Below are 25326 nucleotides of genomic sequence, written 5' to 3'. Positions count from 1 at the left end.
CAACCACCAAAAAAAAATCAGTCCCCAAGATTTAACTCCAACATTTAGCCATGACTAAAAGACAAAGAGCAGAATCTTTTGTCAAAACCTCCACTTCAGAATATTTTCATGGCATTGTTTTCAGTTTTCAATGTCAATGTGACAAACTAACATCTGCCCTTGACAAGGATTCTGACAAACAAATGCACAATGTAATCAAGACTAAACTTGTTTCTAAACCTGGGCTGATGCTTTTTTAGTGCTCACAACACTATGGATGTATGCACAGATCGGGGGGGGGGGGGGGGGGTAGGGGGTGATAAACCACAGGATGCTATAGGAGCACCATAATGTACCAAGGAAGACATTCTTCCAGAAGGCAAACTAATAAATTCCCAATGCATATTAAAAAGGGACAAACCGGTAACTCTTGGTAAGCCTACAAACCAGTAACTCCTAGTAAGCCTTCTAAACTTTAATACCAAGAGTTTTCTTCAAGAGTTAAGATTTGTCAGGCAATGACTGTAACTGCAGTTAAGGCCCAAGGCTTAATGCTGGGTACCCGAGGTCAACCAGCAACCTAGCACTGATGCAAGCAGTTACTTTGTTAATTTTTTAAAAACGCCTTCTCACATCAGTCTGCACCCTCACTCCTGTTTCTCTGCTCAATTAACAAACTAGTTCAGAAAGCAGGAGACTCCTGGTACAAGCAGTACTTTTACAGCCAGGTCAGTTGTATCTTCCATTTCATACTAGATGTATTACACTTGTATTAGCTATATTGTATTAGTAACAGCTGTGGAAAAAAATGTTAACTGAATCGTCATTTCAAGAGTACACCGAAACACTTTTGGATGCTCAGATACATGGCAGACCATGATTTCACACAAGGAAGACCCATCCTACCGCAAGACTACCTGGCTCTGGTGATGGACTGACACACATTTCACAATGAGGTAAAACAGAGCTCTGAAGCTCAAAAGCAACAATCTGCACCTACTCTAGGGAAGGTCATACTCTGTGCCACTGCTGCCTTTCTGCCATGGAGAAATGCAATTACTCAACACAGATGCTGTTTTCACAAGGAAACTGCCACTTCAGACAGACCCGATCAGAAAAGTGGTTTCAGGGCTCTCAGGATGTACTTAAATGATTATTTTATTTTGCTTTTTGAAAGACACCAGTATGAGTCAGGCAGAAGATGTTAGCCTGTGCTTTATTGTCCACAACAGACATCCATTCTACACTGCATCTTCACACTGAATTGATGGGGTTTCCCATGTGTCCTCATCTGCCACATGAACAATCTGTGAAGTCTGATCCATGGGCACTTTCTCACCCTGGGCTATTAATAATGTATCATCTTCTCCTCCTGCTAACTGAAGGTCAGAGCTACAAGAATGATTAGATTCATCAAGTTTGTCCATCAAAGACTCTGTTGTGGTTGTAGTGGACTGTTCAGTCTCTGATTCAGCTTGTGGTTCTGTTTTACAATGAAGTCCAAACATGTTGTTCTGGATGAGGTATCGAACACACTGTAAAATCACATTCCTTTCATGTCGGATGTCCTGGGCCAGTAACTGGAAAGAAAGAAAAGAAGTTGACGCACATTTGCTTCTGGCTTTGTAGCTGATACAAGCCTAGCAAGATGTATGGCTCTACTCAGTGATTTTGAACATCTCTAAAATTAAGTATTGATTTGGCACTCTCACACAAGTCCTGGACACAGAGCAGGAGACTGCCTTACCAGACACAACACAGGAAAGCCATATATTCCCACCTTTCGTGCCTTTCCACTGACTGACCAGGACTCTGGCAGAGCCAGCAAGCATGTTTGACAGCACTACTATGCAGCTTGCTGAGCTGGGTGATCCAAGGGCTCATTCCCCTCCCTCACACCAGCTTGGGCTAATCAGACCCCTTACTATATCAGTTCATCTCACCAGCCAGGAGAAAATGAACCTGACAATTAGCAGCAAGCAGTCAGGTGTTCTGGGATTTTTTTTATTGTTTGTTCAGGCATTTTTTTTCAGGGGCACACATGTCAAAACCTGACTAGTGTCAGCAAAAGGCCCAGCATAGCAGAGAAGAGGTGGGAGGAGGCAGCAGGGAGGGAGTTGCCCTCCTGGGCAGCAGCAGGCTGCTAGAGCAGCGCAGGCTGGTGGCCAACCACCACATCTAGTGATAGAGGTTCACATTAGTCATGATTCACTATGGTACTGGCACATGACTATCACTGAAAAGGATGAAAAGTACGTGCCCAAAGTGCACGTTCCAGCACCGCTCACTCAGTGCCAATAACACACTAAGGCAGGTAGAACAAGCCAACAAATCTGATGGTACCTTTGGATTAAGCTTTCAGTCTCAGTTTGCTCAGGTGATGGAGAATGTCACTGAACATACTGGAATATTAGGAATTTCCTCCCCAGTTACCTGACTGTAGACCCACGAGATAATGTTCTCATATCACAAATAGTAGGCCATGCATGCCAGTACATCAGGATAGCAAGTCTATTAACATCTCTTACACTTTCCAGGTTATACTGCATCTGTAATTTAATATCCTATGCATTTTTAATTAGAAAATCCCTATGAGTAAAAGATAAATACAAGGAAAGGGCATGTTTCATATCAGGTACCAGATTGCAGATTTAAATAGCAATAAATGGTTTGGGCTATAATCCACCAACATAAGTCTAGTAGCTTAAAGTGCTGGAGGCCTCCCTCATCTCCTTTAACCTCACTGAAGTTCATTTTGGTATTTTAAAATAAGAAAAAAATTAAAGAAAAGAAATCAGCCAGAAGACTAAAGGACCTTTTGTCATTGAGTGTCAGCAGAATCTAGTACTCTGAACAAACAAGTTTAAAGCAAGTAGCTAATCTGTAACCATCTGATCATTTGCGGGAGATCTGTATTACACATTGCAGAAGATCTAGCTAAATTTGGCTTGTAATGTCACAAATAAGCTTTCTTGGTTTTGTTCTAAGTTTCAACAGTGGTTTAATCAGCCACTTTAAAGTGCATGTTTCTCTTTAGACTAGTTACTAAGAGATGTTACAAGCACCTGACACCCAGAACAGGCCTTCAGAAACCTCCCATCTGAATTAAGAGGTGCATGTTAGGGCAGATGGAACAGCACAGTGATGTTCTCTCTTTGCCGGACTGACAGAAACTGCTTAATTCCCAAATGGCCAAATAAAGGCACAGATGGGATGCCCCATCACCCTATCGAGACTGTATCATTGCATTGTATCTTTTAATGCAGGGATGGATCTCAGTGGAGTGATGCTACACAAGCTTTTTATTTTGTCAGCATACAAAATGAATAAACACACATTACTGTTTTTGCATGGCTACAATAAACACGTTTTAGTAGTGCCCAAGCTTACTGCCAAATGACTGCCAATAGACGTCTGCTGCTATTCTCTTACCTCCCTTTTCATATTATTTTTTTACAGCACCATTTCACTGACACAACATCCTTTTCTTAGCAGTTCTACTTCCTCGCTTTTTGGATAAATTCTCAACAGTGACTCCTCACTGTAAAATTTCAGCCTTGCTTCCTTGAAGTTTTATATGCTGACCATTTGCAACAGTGGAAGCCTACCTGTGAATCTCAGGCACTCCCCCCGCAATTCACAGCTACAGTACATGCCCTTTAACAACAGTTTTGAGCACTATTAAAGGCAAAAAAACCCACCAAAATGCTATTTTGAAAATGGACTATACTGGCAAGCTACAATTCAGGCTTCCAATATTCTGTCAGCTTCTCTTGGCATGTGGGACTTCATCGAACTTTCTTCAAAGCAGTGAGGACTCTGGATCACCAACAGCTTTGAAGAGCAAGAGATAGACAACTGCATGCTTAGGGAGCTACACAAAGGGCAAATACTTCCTTTTCAGTCACTAGGAGCTTTAATTCTTGGCAGCAACAGTACTACATGCTAAAAGGACTATCAAGGGATTTCTCCTACATCTGCAGCTTGGGATATGCTTTATCAGGTACCTCTTGCCTAAACGTCCTGTGTCGTTTCAGAGCCCTGATGTCAGTGGCACGCTGCTTTCTGCTGTGTTCCGCCCACAGCAAGTCTTCCCTTGATGGAGGAGCTCTTCACTGGCTATTTACAGAACCACAAGGGTAATCTACCTATCCGATAATCTTTTGAACACTAAATGCAATAAAAGCTTCGAAGTTTTGTTTACACTAAAGCAAGTCACCAAGCCTCCAAATAAGATGCTTTGCACTGCTATTCAGAACAGACTTATAACACCTTGGACTCACCCCTACAACCCTCTTCTTGCTCCTGTAAGACACCAACCTGCTCTTCAAGGTACCCGTGCTATCACTTCCTCAGATTGAGTTAAACATGTCTACAAAGAAGAAACACACATACCCCTACAGATTGCAGCTCAACACCACTCCACAGTTCAAGGCACCAGCAGCCTTATCAACAAGATCTCTTTGCATCTGAAAAACTTGTGTGCTCCTCAATCAGAGGAAGGCAGCTGAATAGCAAAGCTGAAAGCTAAGGAAGATCAGAGTAAGGCCGATGGGATCACACACAAACAAAAACCTAATTGATACTACCACAGGGAGCAGAGAGGAAGGAATAAAGGTTCTGTCATTTGTGCAGCTCATTTTAGGCACACGATTAAGTTGTCACCTCTTGCTCACTTTATGAGCTTGACATCAGTCACTACCTGAATGCACCCCAGGGTATTTCTATTTGTTTATTTAAGCCATCTACACCTTCTCTGAGTGAAATGCTCGCTGGCTATTTTTAAGACAGGACCTTTGCTAACAGACTGCTCTAACCTCCCACAGCAAAGAGAACCACTCACAAACAGTGCTAATCCTGCACAAGAGGCATTGTTTTAGTACTAAGACTTACCATTTCCAGAAGAGTTGGACGGCGCTTTGGAAGGAGAGGTAATGTTTTCTTGCCCCAGTTATCAGGCCTTCTGGGGCGACGTGCATTTGAATTCGAGCTTCTTAACATTGTGCCTGCATATTCTGAGCGTTTCTGATTCCAGTTTCGACTCCAAGTAACAGAAGTAGTTTGCGGTGTATTTCTGAGCGCAGCCTGGTTTTTCTCAGCTTTTGTTGCAGTCTTGACAGAGATTTCTTAAAGAAAAAGAACACACTTTCATCTCAAACTTAAAAGCTTCTTTAACGTGCTTGTATCTCCATGCACTGGCAGTTTGTTAGTACTATTCTTGCTCACATAACCTGATGTGAAGATGTTCAAGGTTTACTTAGAGGAAGGGTGGGTTTTGTTTGGTTTGAGTTTGGGGCTTCTTTTAAAATAATAATCTCTAAACATTCACAGAAAGGAAAACAAGATATTTAAATTCTGCAATACAAAAAAGTAGAAGTAGTACGAGCTGAACAAGATTTTTTAAACTGCAGCCTTGTTATCACTTAGCAAGTACATTGCTTCCACTTCACAATATAGTTTGCTGCAAATTTGGCTGCTGAGAAAATCATGATGCAGTTAGGGCAGAGGATGCCCAAGTTCAATCCCCTGCCTGCCAGATGCTCTCTGTAACTTTGGGTAGGCTACCTAAGGCAAGTAAGCCATAGTAACTACCTGCAAAAACAAGAAGTAGCAGCAGTTCTCTACCATACACTGATGGATACACTCAGAGAAGCACAAAATCTACGCACTAGAGAGTTCAAGCCTTACTTCAACACCCAGCAGCTTTGTGGAAAAAGCCCTTAAAGACATGGAAATTAGGGTGAGCATAACAGCTTTTTCCTGGCACTATTCAAACATGATTTGAAGCAAGGCTGCTTCCCGCACCCCCCCACGCCCACCCCCCCCCAACTAAAGGAAAAAAGGCTTGGGAAACTCAATGACACACACCCTAACCAAAGACATTTTATATCCCCCACTTCAACCCAGGGCATGCTGCTGAGAAAAGGCAAAGATGGGGGGAAAAACTCCACCCAGTCTTTCAGGAAAGTCTGTTTGAGGCTTTCTAAAGTATGCTGTAGAACTGGGGCAGTGGGGGAGGGAGAAGGCATTAGTGTGACAGGTCAAGTGGACAAGGCCATCCCCATGCAGCAACTGCCTCCACAAATGCAGTGTTCTGTCCAGGTGCTTCTCTGAGACTGGGAGCTATCACCATACTGGTAACAAGTAATGGCTCACCCAGTAACCCCAGCTAACGCTCAAAACTAGGAGGGAGGAATGGGGAAACAAGAGGAGCAGAACAACAGCATACCCTTTTACACGTCCTAGCCTGTCTTTATGCATAGCTTACAGCAGTACTAGCATACACTGTCACGGAAAGCAAACTGGAAAGAATGTGTACATGGACTGCAAAAACATCCCCGTGCATAACTAACAAGCTTGTCTGTTTACTTGTATAAGCGTAAAAATCAGCAGGTACCAGGCAGCTCTGAATTACAGCAGTGGCAGAGAGGCCAGAAATCAAAAGGCATCTCCACAGCCAAGAGTTTCAAAGATAAAGCCACTGAACTACTGGTTACTTTAACATCTTTGCTAAATGTAAGCCACAGCTTACATGCTATATTTTCTTCTGCAACACCTTTGATTTCTTTTACATTTTTTCCTCAAGAAATTGTAAGTACTGCATAGGTTCTGACCGATAGCCTGCAGCTTTCAGCAGCTGGGAACGCAGCTGTAAAGAGCTACTGCTCTCACAAATGCTGTATTTATAAATACACAGGGATGGGACAACGGGGTGAGAGAGGGCAGAGAGGAGATACAGGAGAGGTTAAGTCCCCAGCCCTCCCCAAAGAAGGGTAATTTGCCATCAGGTTTTATCATTACTTGCAGTCCACACCAGTGCAGTGATGCAGGGTAGAAGGGGAGGGGAGAAGGGCAGAGGATGCGCTTCTACACACCTTCAGGCTCACTGTCAGATGCGCTGCCGTAGTTGGCCGACAATGAACTCAGGGCAGAGGTGACCTGCTTGGGAACAACAGTCAATCCCAGCCTCCTGTCTTCAGCTGCTGCTTCATCCTTGTCGGACTCTACAGGGAAAGAAAAGGCAAGAGGAATTTTTTTCCCCAATACTCCTACAACAACAGCCAGCTGCCCATCCCATCACTACAGAAACCCAACACCAGGCACCGTTTGTTGCTCAGCACCATGAACTGACAGGAAAACCCCACATTTGCCTACCCTCTAGAGGCATTCAGCTGCAAGGTTGTCTCACCGCTGGTTTGCAGTCCTGCCAGCAAAGCTACAGAAGCAAAAAGTTTCCTGAACAACAGCTTGGGCTTTCTGGTTCTTTCTTCACATACCAAACATAATTATAGGTTTTATTATCAAGTGTAGGTAAAGAGAGAGAGAGAGGATTTCATAACACGTTTTGAAGTCTTGCTGGATGTAGTCCTGCGGAGGCAGGGGGTGGGGGAGAAGTATTCAAAAGCTGGTAAGGGAGGTGGAGGGAAAGAGAATTAGGCTCATTCAAAGTGAGAATTGAAGAGCAAAGAAATTTTTTGATATTAAAGTTGTAAGGGACATTGAGAACCAAGGCTTCAAATTAGAAGATTGGTTTTCAGCAGTACTTCAGACTGTCCGATACTTAAATCCCTGCTGAGCATTATGAACATGCCTAAGTAAGCAAGATATTACAGTCTCAAACTACCCCAAAAGAGAATACTGGGAAGATAGGAGCCAAGTGGACCAAAAATGCGGAAATTGAGGCTAGTAGGAAAAAAGAGCCCTACCAGAGAAAGATTCCTTGAAAATAAACATGCAAAAACTGTGATGGCTTTAGTTTGAAACAAATCTATATGCACTAAAATCCTGGACTCAAGTGAACAGTGCTAGAGTTAGCAGGAAAACTAGGAAATGCTTTCCAGCAATACACCTGCACACAAGTTTCATACATATATACACATACATACGAACTCCCCACTACTAGTAACATTCTGAGAAACCAGCCTGTTGAGACTTCTAGAAAAAGACCAGTTGCAATCTTATTTTCACAAAAAGAGTTGGGCCCTCTTATTCCCTGTCTGTCTAAGCCTGCCCCATAGGAAAGCTGCCTCCTTAAGAAGATTTTACCAAAATAAACACTTTTGAGATCTTTTATTTTGAAATCACAAACGTTTCTCTATTCTCTTCTAAATAGCATTAGCAATTGGCAATTTGATTCACTGGCACTCATGCTGCTGAGTAAAACAGTTTAGAAAAATACAGAGATATTTACCTAAATACCTGCCTCTTTTTACTTTGAGGTCTTTTTGAGAAAGGTTGACTCTTGCTCATTTACTAAATCATGCCAATTTGCAATTACATTGGAAGCTTATGCTAAACACAGTGCACTTTCCTCATGGAGAACACACAGCACTTGCATATACTTTAACAATGATAAAACCAGCATTTACTTCAAATTATTTTGATTCATTGCTGCTTTTTTCTATCTCATGCAAAATGCTGAGTGCATATTGTAGTTGGGTGCCTTTTTTTATTTTCTTCAAAACTTAAAGAATTACTTTTAAATTGCTTTTCAGGAAATTGGAAGAACACATTTACTGGAATACATTTTCTCTATGACGGTAACATGTGGAGAAAGTGTTATGCACTACTGAATACAACCAACTTTCTAGTTAGTAGATCCCTCAAAATTTTACACCTGGCAGGCTCATCACCTTACCTCATTTCTGCTTATCATCTCCCATTCAATTTCTTAGCTTTGAAGGAACTAGCCACTAAACAAAACTGAAGTGAATGCATTATGCAAAAATATATTCCCTCTAGAGAAAGGGCTGCTGCTGTTAGAAAGGTTTAAATATCCAACAAAATGTATCTGTACAGTAAAATCACAGACTTCCGTTGTAGGATTTTTTAAATAATTCTACTTAGTTACGTTGTGTTTGTTATGACTATATTTCTCAATAGTATAAAAAACCAGCAACTGGCTTTAATAATATGTAATAAGCAAGTACTACATTCCTTTTCCATCTATTATAACAGAAGTTACTAGCTGTACTTTGGTATAATTAGACTTCTTATCATGAAGTAGAACATAAGCACTTGCAGGAAAATAGAGTTATATTTAAGTATACTCAAGTTTCTCAACATGCAGAGATTAGTGGAATAAACAAATTGCATAGGGATACTGGGTTCTTGTTCCCACTAATTGAAGATTACGTTTTCAAGCGGAAAAACCCAGCATCAGACATCTTTCCAGGGGATGCATTCTAGCCTTGCTACTAAAAATAGCTAGAGTATAAGTCAGCTTACATGCCATATACTAAGAGTACTGCAACACTGCTGACTATAAGTAGTTATATCTGGAGATTTTATATTGCTGCCAGCATGTGGAAACAAGACATGCTCACCAAAAAAACCTAAGCAGCGATACTTCAGAAAACACACACATATGGAGAGTATCAAAAGTAATAATACAGAAAAAAAACAGAATGAGAAGAAAAATACTGACATTTTACGTAATTCACTTAACTCATACAAGGAAATGTATTTGTTTTCACATTTTAAATACTGTTATTTTCAAAACCACAATGGGTAATTTAACAGTTTTTCAAAAAATAACTTGATTGTTGATGTACTTAATTCTTCTTCTGGCTTTATAAAGATTTTCTTATTTCACACAGTTTAGCAACCTAAGATGGTACACGTTCTTTAGATTACTGTACAGTACTTACATCAGAACATGTAATGCTGCACACAAACTTTATGGAAGCACTTCCAAAATCCTGACTTGTAAGCAAAAGCTATTTCTTCTCCTCTCCTTCATAATGTTACTACAGCATCACTTCCCTATGTAACAAAGGGCTTTCCTTGTGCTGCCTCTCCCAGCTGTTTTGCACAAAAAAGCATTCCTAGGCAGGAGATTACAGGTAAAATAAGATTATTATGGCAAAGTACTTGTTAAAGATAAATTGAGGTGCTCCATTAGGAGCCCAGAAACCCTCTTTGATTAGTTACATAATACCGATTTAAAACTAGTAACATATTTCAAAACATACAAAGCTAAGAAAACTAAGTATCCAGAGTAGTTATTTTTCAAATCCAAGACACACATCCTGTCTCCCAGCATCTTCTCCCATTCATATAAACATTTTCTGATGACAAGAGAATAAAATTTAATGCTTCCTAATTCTCAGAGAAAAAGACAGACATAAAAGTAGTCTGCTAGATTTTCCCTGTGTTTATAATACAATTAACATGGCTTGCAAGCAAGTTTATGTAGAAGTGCTTAACGCTGGTAGTATCTTAAACGTTCTTGTGTCAGCCTTTCTAATCAGAATTTTTCTTCAGCTTTTCCAAAACTTATCTCAGCCAAGTGCACATGTGGACACGAATTCAGTAAGACACATACATGTATCTCTAAGTCCTCTAGACTACTGAGATATTTTCCTCCATAACAGGCCAAGTCTACCAGGACAGAAGCTCCCCAAAATGCATTTACCCCATTTTAGATAAAGCACTGACCAACTCTTTTACAATAATTACACCAGGAATTTCCTTCAAAGACCATGTCCTGAATCGGGATATGTTTCAGTAGAAATTTCCATTTAAAAGGAAGTTTTAAGTGCAAGTTTTAGGCACAGGGATGTTGGACTACATTCAAAGCTCATAACCCTGTTGGCCCTGGCACTATTCTAGCCGCAATACAGCAATCCTGAGCATTTTTGTTAGTAACAATGAGGAAATAAGCGTGACAACAGGCTTCCCAGTATTCTTCTCCAAGAATACTGTAAAGCTTTGAATCAATCTTCTGTTAAGAGAGTTTCCCCATTTTAAACGTACACTGTTAGCCCTCTTTCAATCAAGGACAAAGTTTACACGGTTTTGGAAATCCCCAGCTCTCCCCAGAAGTTCCTAGTTACACAAAATATCTGTAATCACTTCAGTAGTACTACTAAAAATAATTCTCCAAGTTCCTTCATCTTACCAACATCACTGTTTGCCAGAAAACTCAGAGGATCTGTGTCCTTCACATCGGGCTGAGCTGCTGAAGCATGCTGGTTTTCATGTTCCTTTTCACACATGCTGTTTTCTGGTCCATTGGCTTCATTTTGAGTTCTATGTACATTATGATCACCATCATTTTTTCTAAATTTCTTCCAGAACGGGTGCCTTTGTCTTCTCCTTTGCCTTCCTCGCTGCCCAAACTTCTCTTCATTTTCTGGAGGTTTCCACATCCCCTTCATTTTGCTGGAGAATAGAAACACAAAGCTCATACAAGTGACAAGCTATGAGAATAAAATCAACTGATGTAACCAAATCGCTCAGGCCCACATTTAAGGTTCAGTGACACAGCATGATGCCAGGACTTACTCCAGCTCAGCTAACATGTGGTGACAGACCAGACAGGCAGTCACAGCTCATCTCATTGGCAGTGCAATGTGACAAAGCTGGAACATAAATGAAGAGTTTGAAGTTCATTACTTTTATTTTTTAAAAAGGCAAAGGGCACACAGGCTAAGCAAGCTCCTTGATCTACAGTGTGAGGACACTGTTTTCATTTCACATTATGAAGTTAACAAATATTCTCTTCACTTAAGCAATTAGGTCATTCAAAACAGGAGGAACATGGAATTCAAAGAGAAGCACCTACAATAAACATACTTCCACTGCTTAAGTCTCCTTTTTCCAGTTACAGCTCAGAGAAGGATCTTGCTGCACTAAATCCATTCAGCCACCTGACACCATCAGTCGCAATGACTGCCTGCTTTTGCCTCCAACTAACATGCCATTCATATCTTTCACTCCAATGGAAAAGGAATAAAAAACTTCTGATCAGGACAATGGATTTTTAAAAACCTGAAACAAAACAACAAGTTCTAAACGAGGGGAACAGCACAGCATGCTGGTTCCATAATCTTCCAGGTTACCCTATAACCACAAAACATGTTTATAGGAAGGTACCTGGAGAGCTTAAACTCTTGTCAAAGTCTACATAGAGAAGAATAGGTACGACCTAGAAAAAAAAAGCAAGTAATGAAGGGACAGCCTAAGCTTTCTGAAAATACTTCTTTTCAAGCAACAGAAACTTAATTCAGCAGAACAAGACAACCACAAAAGACACAGAAGATCTACTGTCCTGGATGAGCCCCACGGTTTGTTCTGCCCAGTACTCTCCCTCAGCCTCATCTACATACATGGCAGAGGTCCTGCTACCCCTAGTCAACCATATAATGCCATACTGGGACAAGAGCTTCTTCCTGAAACTTCTTCCTGGGTCTAGTCATGCATATGCAAGCAATCTCAGGTGTATTTCTAACCTGGTACCTTGTCACTGATAAGCAGCCAGTGAAACAGGCGAGGAAAGGAAAAAAAAGCACAAAAGCAGGGTAAATGGTCACCCTTCTTCTCACCTGCTTTTCCATGGTGTACCACACAGAGACCCTCTCTGACTAGAGATGCTCCCAAGACACTGATGGTTTTGCATCTCGTGCTGCAGGATGCAGTGTGAATGTCTGGCACACTTGAAATCTTGCAGCAAGGTATTAATAATTTGTGAAAAAGGATCTCTTTCAGTTTGCCTTCATTCTGGTGTCTAAAATAGTCATTTGGTACCTCCATCCTTCCCAAGTTACAAGAACCAGCGTATAACTGCAATCTATTCACCTCTTCCCACCTGTGTAATTCTTCTAGACCGCCATCATGCAGCCCTTCCAAGCCACACACTTTGCTTGTACAGAAACGTTCCCATTACCAATAGATCTCTCTTCTGATCCTTTCTAGCCTAATTAGGTCCTTCCTGAGAGAACAGCACCTGCAATAGCATTTAAAATGGCTTTATATCACAACAAAGGATATTTCATTCCATTCTCCAGTCATTTCATGACTGCGTCTAACACTGGTCACTCAGCCAGGATAGTGCCATCCACCAGTGCTCCTGTGGCACACAAGGCAAGCCACCACTTTCATGAGCATCAGTCTCTCACCCACAAAAGAGGACTAATATTAGCTCCCATAATTCAATTCCATCGAGCACAGAATTGCATTTCTGAAATTGTACAACTGGGCTCAAAATTTAGGGTATTGTTGTATAACCTAGAAGACACTGAACAAATAAAGGCTGAATTAGAGGTGTTGTCCTTGACCAAGGGTTAAATACAACATTCCAATTTCCCCGAGGCCTCAAACACCTAAAAAGAAACCCCCAAGGTCACAAACACATCCCAACAAATGTCAGCCTGGCACCTGCCCTTCCTCTTGTGAAAGATATACTACTCTTCACTTCCCATTCAGACTGGATAGAGCACCATGCACTGTTAACTCAGCTGTTGCAAGACACCAGACAGACTACTAAGGCAGTCCTTCTGCATCTCTAATCTCACATGTGGGGACAGTGAGAATTAGCAGTTGTAAAGCACTTCAGAGAACCACAAATGGAAAGCACCGTAGAAGCGTTAAGTATCTAATCCTTTCTAAATCTTACTTAGCTATTTGCTTTAATAGTACAGCTTGCAGAGAACAAGCTGTATTCTATTTTTGCCTCACACATCAGTAAATTTGCCAGATAAGCACCAATTTGAGAATCTTTACTGTTGACATACAAAGCAGAAATGACAGCTTTTTGGAGAGTTCATCAAGCCTATAGTGCTAGCAGCTCAGGGGAGGGGGGTGGAGATTTCTAGAATCAACCAGAGTTAAAGGTCACTAAGTGAAAGCAAACAACCTATAATTTCAAGGGCTTTTTTTCCAAACAATTTTCCAGATATGAAGTTACTAGAAATGTAATAGTATGGAATTGCTGATGGACATTTAAGACTACATAATGCATCCAACTCACAGCCACAAGAGCCACCAAATAAATTGGTAGACACCAGTTGTGTTTCTGTGACAAGAAAAACTCCTCTTTGCTCATAACAATCTCCAAATACAGTATTACATGTGTGCAGCTTTAGCTTCTGTGTCTAGGTTTGGTTCCTTGGGCCCAAAGCACTTCTGAAACTTTATATCCTTAGAAGGAAGTTTTACTTCAGTCTTTTATATACCTTTCCTTTCAAAGTCACGAAAGGCAACCAGCTGGAGGGGGTAGGTAGGTGCTGGGTCTTCTGAAGCACATGCTGCACTAAAATTATACTAGCCTGACATGAATCCTGTTCTGCCCTAGTTCAACCACTTCACCATGGTGCAAGTTTTATTTTGTTTGCTGTCATCCCCTATAGAAAGGGAAAAAAAGAAAAAAAAGACTCAACTAATCCCAGGTAAGCTCCAGCTTCACTTCCATGCAGCAGCAAATAGATTTTAGCATGAGCCCCTTAGGACTGAGTTCACTTGTGCCTTCCAGCTCAGTTTTTCTAGTTTAGTGATATTCTAGTAGCATGGATCACAACAACATTTTTTTTAAGAAGTCCTCCCACAGGCTTTAAAGTACAGCTAATGAAGTTAGCTGGGTCCACATAACACTGACACTGAGGGGGAGAAAAAAAGAACAAAGACCATACTGGAAAGCAATTCACAATACAAGGGAGAAAAGGTAAAAATCCAAAAGGACTAAGTATTAGGCTCAGAACAAAGGTAGCAGACAGATCAAAATGATAGAGGGTAGAAGAAAAAAACAGCACTACTTAAGTTACAAAAATAAAGTTAAATCTCCCTCCCCTCTTCACTTGATTATTGATTTATCATCTGAAAGGAGAGAGTAAGACAAATCCACTCACAAATGCCATTTTCAGGCATTAAAGGATTAGACCACATGGATTCATTATGTTGCTTGACTTCTGTCCCCATTACTTCTTTTTCAGAGACTAAGGTTACACGGATCTAATGAATGGCCACTAGAATGTGATTCTCTCAAACAAGCCAGAGTGCAGAATTCAGCAAGAATTCACCACTCTGATTTCTAATACAATTATTGTTTAATTTAACCGAAGTGGACTATGAAGAACTGTAAACAAAAGAACATTACATCTGCAGTTTTTTCAAATGACCTGTCCTCTGTTAAAGGGTAGCTAGATCATGTGTACAGTAGAAGCAGTAAGTGCTGGGAAAACAAACTAAGAGAGGATACTTCTGAACTCATTAGCAGGAAAGTGACAAGCTTGTTTCAAAACACTTACCCAAACTGTTGGGTAGTCAGTACTTCTCCCCTTTCTTCCTTCTCTATCTGCATCGCCTTCTTCCTTTCGATGTTTGCAAATGTAGGATAATTTCTAGAAGAAAAAAAAATTACTGGCTCGTAAGTGATTCACTGTTCTTTGTAAATTCCCCCTTTACCAAACCAGCATCCTCTAAATGTTAATAAATCTTTAAGATGTTTTGTGGAAGTTTAACAGACTGTTTCCTTCTTAAAAAAGTTGTTAGCGAGGAAAAGAAACCCTAGTGCACTTACGCTTACATGCTCAGATCAAATAAATAAATAAGCCTACCAAATTAGCACAATTAGATCTACAAAACTATCAAACAAGCTACAAACGAACAGTTCAGTAACACTTATGGACCTTCTGCCTACCCCTGCACATAACAGCACTATTTCGTCCTGCAATGTGACTTTTTATGGTGCGTCAATTGGACTATTTGAATTATCTCAAAAGGTACAACATGCCTTTAGCAAACCAACTGCTGAGTTCTTGGAATAGCAAAAAAAAGCTTATAAGAACAGCTTCTGGGTGCACAAGATTTCTTTAATGTGACAGTTCAAGAAAAGCATCCAAGTTTCCTCTCGAGCAATATTCAGTACTGTGCTTGCACACTGACCTCTAGTTCAAAGTTACTGCCCCTTTTTCATTGCAGCTTCAAGAAAAATTGCTAAGTCATGCACATCAAAACAAATCTACTGTTATAACCATCTCCCAAACCATCCCTCTCTTCCATTCCCCACACCTCCCTCACCATCCCTCCCTACAGACAAACCCCATGCTGGTTCTAACATGCAAAGCCTGCTGCAAGTTACCACCAAAGCCCCAAAATGGCTACACTAGTCGCCCTGTAAACATTAGCTAGCTAAATCCCAGTGCTTTGCGATAAAGGAGGTAAATGATAAACACATGCATCCACACACACTCCAGCTTCTGGATAGAAACACAAATTATAAATATTTGATAAGTCTATTAAAATAGAGTAACAACAAACTTAGAGCAACTGCCTCCTAAATATAGGTATCAAAAAGGACACATATCTTTCTTTAAATATTTAATCTTATCACATGCATCTTCCCCAATTTACAACATGAACGTTAAATGTCACACCAATGCAATACAGCCTGACCACATACCAAGGCAAAAACATGAGAAGCATTTCCTACAATAGACACCTGAACACACTACAGAACTTTTCTCCTTTAAGAGGATTTGAACACAGGCTGTCAGTGTCGATTTTCATTGGATTTCTCCCAGAAATCCACCATACAGTTCAAGTGAGCACAGGGGTGTGATGTTTTATCTCCACTCTTTCCTGTTAGCTACATTTGTTCATCCATGTTATAACACTCCCAGCACACAGCAAGCAGGATTAAATAATTCATTGCACAAGAGCTTTGTGTTGACAAAGACCCCCGTGCTTGGCACCTGTACACAATTTTAGGATAAGGTGCCTTCCTTCACAGTAATAAGGCTCACTGGAGGAGAGCAAGCTATAGAATAAGTAGTTATGCTCAAAAAAAGCCTCAAGCTTGTGCTAGAAATTTTTATTTTAAAAAGACAAAAGGGAAGACCCTTAGTCCTAGAGCAAAGGAGTCTTCAAAGTGCTGTTGTAGTTATGCTGATTAAAGACATATTCAGACACGCTCTCACAACATGGTTTGAGACGTCACTGCCTCCCACTTTCATTCCTATGTGTTACCACTCCCTCCACTGAGCCACCATAATGGACTCCACGAACACTTTCAGTTCGATTCAACGCCAAGACAGACAGATTTCTCCTAAACCACCCTTCCAGTTGACACAGGCAGTAACTAACAGCTAAGGAGAGCTCAGGCCATAAGTCCAAGTATTGCTGCAAAAGCATATCTGAGAGCACCTGAAGTAGCTGTGGGTTTTTTTCTCCAGCTCTTCTCAAATAAATTATTCTCAAGTAAAATAGCATTTTACTCACTGCCTTTACCTTACACAGAAAACTTACCTATTTTCACAGCACACGTGCAGTGCTTCATTCACAGCGAGCAAACGAGCATCTGCTAGTTTATTTTTCCATCTAAGGGCTTGTCAGGCAGCAAGCTCTAGATGTTCACAGGTCACTAGCCTCACTACTAGGTAGACTGAGTTCACTTCTCCCCCAGGTGCTCTCCTATGCAACAACGTCTGGGCTAAGCCCAGCTGGTGTGACCTAGCCAAGCCAACCCTAGCTGTCCCTACAAAGAGCAAGTGGATGAGATAGGCGCAGACCAAAGTTACCCATCCACCCCAATGTACCAGCTCCAATGCAACTCCACAACTGGTCAGGTACCGCAGCCCCAGCACAGAGGTCTGTACGCCTCCTAGCATCAGCTAGCTCTGCCCACAGAGGCAACAAAATTCAACCGGACCCTAAGTGGAGGCAGACGTCTACAATGGTAACAGTATGGTCTTGAAATACAACTTTACGGCACACTTTGCAAACTTCACTATCTAAGGACAGCCACAAAATACTCAATAGAGGTCAAAAATCAACAAGAGGGGATTTTTTTTTTGATACAGAGAATTCTTATTCAGGAAGACAACATTTAGGAAGACTGTTTCTGGACAGAGGTGTGACAAAGCAAAAGGAAGAGCCTATACTGAATCTCTGCACATAAAAGGGTATGTGTTAGTCTGAAGAGCTGATTTGGGTTTGAATCCTTCTCAGAAGGCATGCCCTCCTCCTCCTCCCCTAACAATATGAGGTTCTTAAGACGTTACCTACAAACATCAGTGAAGTAGAAATATGCCAGCACCTAAACCCTGCAAACAACTTGTCAGAGCTTGAGTACAGACAGCTTCATCAGTCACCACAAAGGCTTTATGAGCCTACACAACTCACAGTAAGAGGGAGTTAAACCAGGATGTAATGATCTGGCACAGCAGATTTCACGGAGGGGCCAGTACTGCCCAAGAACGCAGCCCCATTTCACAGCAGCTGCAGTTTCCAACCACAGACACTTCTATAATCCATACTGGAAGTTCCTCAGTATAAATTGTCAGGTTAATAGCCTGAAAACCCATTTTTCTGGTAATAAGAGTATATTACTTACACACCAATAGGTAAAGGATACCCTAAATTTCCAGAGATGGCACTGAGCATGATCACTAACATGTGCCTTAGTGAATAGACTTTTTTTTCCAATAAATGAGTGCACTAGCAGGAGTCATACATGCTTTATAGGCCAGCATACTCCATCTTGCTCACATAAATATCAGTGAACTAGCTTTTAGCAAGAAGTGGAAAAACAGAGCTTTACCAATGTCTAACAGAAGAAAAACCTGTCTCTACAGCAGCTTACACAATAAATTTCTGAGTGAAAAGCTATACAAGTTTATCTTTATAGGAACAGCACAGTGATCAAATTGCCTCAATTTCTTGAGCTGGTCTTCATTGCATGCACACAACCAACAGCAAGGAGGACATGGATAGCCCAAAGGGAAAAAGATGGCCCAACAGAGAGCTGATAAAATCATCATTTTAGACTCCCTGGCACTTTACCAAGCATTGCATCTCTAGCGTGAATTTATCGTATGTTAGCTGAGGCAGTCTTATTGCCAATACATCCCTGCAGCTTAGAAGAAACTTTACTGTATCTATGTTCACCTTGATCTACCAACACATTCCTTCTACTTTGCTTCATTGTCTCTACTTTTACCAGGTGCTAAGAAATTACTTTCCTTATTTCAACTACTATGAATGAAACTCTGGAAAGATTCCAAGCAACTCTAAGATTATCATTATTCAACCAGAGAACCACAAATTAATTAAAAGTGGTGTGGTTGACAGTACTGGCCTTCATTCACTACATACATGTCAGCCTACGAGATGCACTGCAAGGAAATACAGCTGTCAATCCCTAACTGAACAACAAAGCCCTCAACAGATTAAAGAAGGGAGGGGAGGTGGGGGAGAATTTACAAGCGATACACAAGATCAAGAAAATCCTATGGTGTTGTATTAGGAACTAAGGAAAAGTAAATTTAACAATTCAGTTTAACACCACAGCAACCTTGCCACATTCTTTCTAATAATCTTTGCTCAAGAAGAGCTGGTTAGAAACAGATGGGCTAGCAGGACCCAGATCTCACTTGGTAAGAAGGGAACACAGCAGTACCCCATTCTGACACATTATGGAAATGTACTGTAGAAAATTCCCTTTAAGCTCATGTTTAAGAAAAAATATGCTAAGAACAGCACACTTATTTGGAAGGGAAAGACAAATCAAAACAGGAGAAGTAATTGTATCACCAGAACTGATGTCAGACTTCACAACCACCCAACTGCAAAGCATAGGGAAGCCCTGAGATCTTGGGGAACTTTATCTGTATTGCTCTTCACTTAGATTGCCTCACTCAGCAGGTTCAATGGGCCACAAACCATTAAAAAGTCTTTTAGGTAAGCACATATGCTTGTTGCAGCAATGAACAGGGCATTGTACAGAATCAAAGGAAAACATAATTCTGACCCAGCATATTTCATTCAGAGATGCTCACCCATTACCAGCTCTCCCCTTTCTCTTCCCTCTACATGAGTAAGGCTGCACTTTAAACACAAGCTCTTTCTAAATGACTTTAAGTGGGATACACAACTGAGCAACACAAGAGCTAATTAAGAAGAAAAATCTAGCTCTGTAAGCAATTATTTATAACGGCTGAAAGAACAAGGACAGGAATGTTAGGGATGCAGCATGGAAACACACATGCTAAATCACTGCAACCTAATTAGAAACAAACTACTAATGACCTAAAAAGATTCATTCTTAGCTCTAACTGGAGCTTCTGGAAAGAAAAAGGCTTTTTCCTGTCACCATAAACCAAAACTGCCTAATAGCTCAGACTCCCTCTGGTGTCCTTTTTTTCCTGTACAATGCAATGTTTATTGCGAGTCAACAACAAACCTTCAGTACTAAACTGATGTTTTGCTGGTGACCCAATTAAAGCTTCACAAAAGTTTCAGCTGGGTTTCTCCCACTTTTTTTTTTTAAAAAAGGATGTTAGTACAGCTACCTTGGTGTACAAAGAGTAACAAAAGCCACCCAGGTAGTCATTCTACACTCATCCTTTATAGTTAAGATGCCCACAGAAGAACTAGGTACCGAAATAGTCCACAGCATTACTCCATCTAGTGGCCTTGGCTTAGAAGGTCCTAACCCCGTATTGCCTCTTTCGGTTGGCGATCGTGACGGCAAGACTTATTTCCATGGATTTCACTCTGCTGTAGTGAACAAAGGCTTTCAGCAATGTTGTAACACAGCCAAATTACATTCATCTGCAGAAAACCAACAATACCCACCATGAGATCCTCTAGAAACTCAGTAAAAAAAAAATCTCAGGCAGAGTATCATCCTTAATATTAACTGCAGATACAAGTTGCTTTGATTGGCTGCACCTATTTCTCAAGCAAACAGCATCTAAAACATGACTATATATTCAGTTCCTGCTTCCCTAATGTTTTACTGTACAGTAGAGCTGGTATTGACACACACACCTTAAACATAATTTCCACACTTAAACCTTAGCATCAGCCACTAGACATGAACTCTCCCAAACATCCCCCAGAGTGTATGAAAAGTTAAAACTGAGTAGGAAAGACTGCACGCAAGTATTCTTGCTTTTCCTCAGAGCTACTGTTACAAAATAAAGTGTAGGCCACCAGAAAGACAAATCTAAGGACATTTTGGGCTTTGCTAATCTTGGTAATGCTTCGTATTGTAAGTGATAAAGACATGTAAGCATCACTGTTGGGGGAAGGGGAGGACAGCAACACATAGACCGAAAGCAAATAAAAAACAAGCCTTGGAGTCATCTTTTCAATAAAAGAATAAAAGGGAAACCTGGAACCAAAACTAATCTAACACCAAACCATACCTGAACAGACCACAAGCAATTTTTTTCTGGTTAACTGGCATTTTAAACACAGGAGAAAAAATTTTGTTTCTTCATCAAGAACAGCCATTTTTAAAAAGAGAGGAGCCTACAGATTCCCTTGATTTTTAAGAAATGAACAGCAGGTGCAACAGTTGACTGCTGAGATGTGCTGACACAGTGGTAAGACTTCCCGTTGCCTTGCTGAAACCATGTCCAAAGGAAAGGTAAAACTTGCAGGGATGAACTTACATGGGGAAGAATTTTGCTTCTCAATACAGCAAAAACTGATGGAAAGTATTAAAAAAATCTCCTACCATACATTCCACTTTTTTTACAAAGCCACTGTGTAAAAATTTGTTAAGGGAAGTCAGGTTCAAAGCAAGAACGCTTTAACATTACTTTGTGACAAAAATTTAAGTTGGATTCATCCGTAAGACTGCATTACACAACTGTGCTTATTTTAATTTAAAAAAAAAACCAAACAGATTACTTGTACATTCCCCTAGCTCTTTGCCAGTGATCTTGAAATTAAATTTGTTGCACTTCTCACACTGCATATAGGACTCTTGCTCATGGAAACAAAACCCATGTACTGATCATTCACTTGCAAAACTATATTCTAAGTCACAAACAGAAGCGAAGACAACCTACAGCATCTTTCACCTGCTGGGAAAGGGAGGATTTTAACCTGTTCAACTCAGGAAAAAGAAGTGGAAAAGGTCTATGGAAGTACAGCATGAATTTTTAAACACTTCAGTGCTGGTCAACCATAAAAAAAAGTTATACCACCTCACATCACAGAACGAAAAATAATGAGAAATACTGCTTACATGGGAACTTCACCTTGCACCCTAGGTACAATATCAGTTAAACTACCTGAGACAGCATCACTCATGGATTCTGTTCTCTTTCAGCAGAAAAGTGTCAAGCGATGCACAAAGTTCCTTAAAACTAGGAAAACTCACTGTTGAGGGTCTATTGGGACAACTTAAGCTGTAGAAATTAGCACACATTGGGATGTGTTAAGATTACAGTCAGTATAATAGTTCCAGGTTTCTTAGCTATTAAAAAAAATCACCAAGCACACACAGTTTTGTGACCTAAAATACCTCAGCAATCAGACTAAAAGGAATCAAGTCATTCAACTAAGCTGTGGTACCAAACCAAATGTGTGGGAAAGCTACTTCTTTCTCAGTTGATATCTTGCCTTCTACTATAATAAAGCAAATGATTATAGTCTCTGCAGCTCGCACTCTCCTGGCTCATTCTGACACAGGCCACTCATGCAGGAGTTCTGTGGAGTCAAAGGAGCAGCCGTGGCAAGTATATGCTGCTGCTGCCTTTCAGCTGTCATCTAATGATCACACTGGGAAAATATAGTACAACAAATTCATAGGTCACAAGTCTTACCTTTTTCTTTCTTCTCTCCATCTAGCAATCTCTTCTGGACTATCTAATTTTATTCTTTTAGCACCAGGTGCATGTGCCTAAAGAAAAAGTATTCATAGGTGTTTAAAAGGGGAAGGAAATAACCCATAAGGAAAAACAAAAAAAGCATAATTCTGTCAACTGTAGTAGTATCACACCGTTTCATCTCCAAAAGAGGTGAGACTGTACACAGCGATAACAAAATGAATCCATTAAGAAAAAGTCATAGCATTCAACATCTTTTCATCCACAATATTGTCTTACAACAGATCCTACTCAGAAGCAATACGTTTTCCTTTCAGGATGAAAGCAAGCCTCTGAAGAATGAGAAAAGGGGACTAAAGTAAAAGATTGCGTAGACTTGTATCTTGGGCCTGGGGAGATACCTACATTCTTCCAGTGTATCTGAACTATCTTCTCATGTGCGCTGAAACTGCAACCTTCTTCTGTGCACTGCAAGATAAGGAAGTGAACTTAAGACACACCAGATCATGCAATTATAAACAAGTATTCAAGCACACTTCAAATAAAGTTGGTACCAGACACCTGTACAGTTAGTTATACAGCACTTCTAAGCTACCCAGTTTCAAAACAAATGTGATTGTCAAAACAGTAAGAAGGGATAATGTACTTCTAAACTTAATCTTGTTTCAACATAATCAGTGAAGCTAATGTATCCGATAATTGGAGATAAAGTGAAGTTAACCTAAAAGAAAGATTTACAAGACTCTCCAATTTCAAATTTTGATACTTCTTTGCAATAAAGGAGTGGATTTTTGAAATATGTTTTTCACACAAAAATTTTACATGCTATACTGTCAATAAAGTAGTTCCTACCACTTTGTAATACATCAGGAGAAAAAAAGATTACTTCAACAATAAAACCAAACATACAACTAAGACCTCCCCTACACAGAGCATTCAGAAAAAAAACCCTATGAACACTTTCTGTAGCTCTGGAATCTCTTTGCCAAGTCTTCCATTCAAAAAGTGACTACAGCTAACTACTTATCAGGCAGAAAGTTAAAAATCAAAGTGTAAATAAAACAAGCTAAATTCATCAACCTGTTTGTGTTGTGAAACATGCTCATCATACTTCTCCTGGTTTTTATAGCCACGGTCACAGGTATCACAATAATGAGAGAAAATAGGCTCTTTTTTCTTTTTGGTCTGAAAGAAAAACAAGAAATCATCTCAGGGCTGCAGTAACAAGATTACTAGATATTTTTAATTAAGTGTGAAACACATGAATAAGTATTTATGTTAATAAAACCGTCAATTAAAACAGGCTTCAAAGATAAGCTAACATAACATGGAAGTGAAGTTCAAATCCCTTACCTTCCAAACAAAGCGCCCTGCACTCAACTCTTTCCACTACCACCTTTTCCTCAATTATCGCTTCTGCAAACACACCAGGCTGGCACAGATTTATTGAGGGCTAGGAAGTGAGTTAGGCTACAGCCTTGGGTATCTTCCCTACAAAGTCAGACCACGCCTGTTCTCACATCACATGTAAGAGCTCATAGGGTAGCAGAGATCCTTCCTTTTCCCACTACACACATCAGGGTGATCTGGCTGTCTGGCCCTGATAATATATAAGAGCACTAATCTAATTTAGGCACTCAGGCATCACCACAGCAAGGGCTTTTCTAAAGTAAACCTGTATTAGGATTTGGTTGAAGTGTATCTTTCTTTCAGCAGGCACAAGATTTGCAGACTGATTGTCATCCATCTGCTCTCTTGCAAGGGCAGTCACATTAGACAAGAGTATGGAGTCTCTGCGGTACCATGGGGCAAATCTCACACACCTGCTACCACCACAGAATGACAAAAAGGTTTGGATTGGAAGGGACCTTTAAAGATCATCTAGTCCCAACCCCCTGCAATGGTCAGGGCCGCCTGTCACTAGACTAAGTTACTCAAAGCTCCACCCAACCTGGCCTTGAACGCTTCCAGGGATGGGGCATCCACAGCTTCTCTGGGCAACCTGTGCTAGTGTCTTGCCACCTGTACCATAATACGTTTCTTATCTCCAAACTAAATCTACCTTCTTTTAGTTTAAAACCATTACTCCTTATACTATCACTACAGGTAACCTGCTAAGAAGCTTGTTCCCGTCTTTCTTTCGGTGCTCTTTAAGCACTCAAAGGCTGCAATAAGGTCTCCCCAGAGCTCTCTTCTCCAGGCTGAATGCCAGCTCTCTCAGCTTTTCCTCACAGCAGAAAGGTTCCGGTACTATGACCATTTTTGTGGCACTCCTCTGGGCCCAATCTAATACATCCATGTCTTTCTTGCACTGGGGACTCCAGTTCATACCTTTGGCTTGTTATTTTCTTCTGGAAGATGTTTAGTAAACCCAGGAGCTTGCTTGCCTTGCCATTTCTGGGAGAAATTACCATTTCCACCTTTGGAAAAAAAAAAAAAAAAAAAAGAGCCAGTCACACATGCAGCCGGTACAACACCCCCTGCTACCTCGGTGGGCCCACCAGAGACGAGACGGGCCTGCACGACCAGCACGAACATGCCTGGAAGGAGGGAGAGTCCCCCACCCACCCTCCAAGGCTTAGGGAAAGCTCCAGGGTCCGTGCCGTTAAGGGATGGGAAGGAGCCCACGGGCCCGAGAGACGCCCGCCCCACACCCCTCACCAGCGTGCGGGCCCTGCGGCGGCTCCCCGTAGGCCGGCGGGTTCCAGGCAGCGGGTGGCGCGCAGCTGCCGGGCTGCGGGTAGCTCTCGGCGGGCTGCGGGTAGCTGCCAGGCGGCGGGTAGGGCCCGGCGGGCGTCCAGAAGCCGGGCTCCCAGAGGGGCGGCGGGCAGAAGAAGGGCGGGGGGAGCCCCGGCGGGGGCGGCGGGTACCAGGCGAAAGGATTCATGTCGGGCCCGGACGCAGCCCCCACTCCGCGACCCGCTTCCACCACCACGTGGGGCCGCACCGGCAGCCGCTACGAAAAGACGTCACTTCCAGGCCTGAGCCACTCGCCTAGCGATTT

The 25326-nt window shown here is 41.2% G+C and overlaps 1 protein-coding gene across 1 annotated transcript; it reads right to left on the bottom strand.

Annotated features, from left to right (window-relative positions):
• Positions 1–1119: 1119 nt before the first annotated feature.
• On the bottom strand, positions 1120–25293 carry NUFIP1 (nuclear FMR1 interacting protein 1). Its single transcript, XM_027815648.2, has 10 exons — positions 24984–25293; positions 24654–24742; positions 23403–23507; positions 22728–22790; positions 22320–22396; positions 15006–15098; positions 10883–11145; positions 6855–6983; positions 4873–5105; positions 1120–1559 (listed from the first exon to the last, which is right to left on the bottom strand). The coding sequence occupies exons 1-10, from the start codon at positions 25207–25209 to the stop codon at positions 1221–1223; spliced, it is 1617 nt and encodes a 538-aa protein (XP_027671449.2). The 5' UTR covers positions 25210–25293; the 3' UTR covers positions 1120–1220.
• Positions 25294–25326: the final 33 nt, after the last annotated feature.

The sequence above is a fragment of the Falco cherrug genome, chromosome 2 (assembly GCF_023634085.1).
Source record: "Falco cherrug isolate bFalChe1 chromosome 2, bFalChe1.pri, whole genome shotgun sequence".
NCBI classification, from domain to species: Eukaryota; Metazoa; Chordata; class Aves; order Falconiformes; family Falconidae; genus Falco; species Falco cherrug.
This window is presented reverse-complemented; position numbering and strand designations above follow the sequence as displayed.

Excerpts from the sequence above, each read along its gene's own strand:
- NUFIP1 (XM_027815648.2), bottom strand. The coding sequence starts at position 25,209 with ATGAATCCTTTCGCCTGGTACCCGCCGCCCCCGCCGGGGCTCCCCCCG. Across the intron at positions 22,791-23,402 it reads ATGTTTCACAACACAAACAG|TGCACAGAAGAAGGTTGCAG; the intron begins GTTGATGAATTT and ends CTTATCTTGCAG. Across the intron at positions 22,397-22,727 it reads TTCAGATACACTGGAAGAAT|GCACATGCACCTGGTGCTAA; the intron begins GTAGGTATCTCC and ends CTTTTTCTTTAG.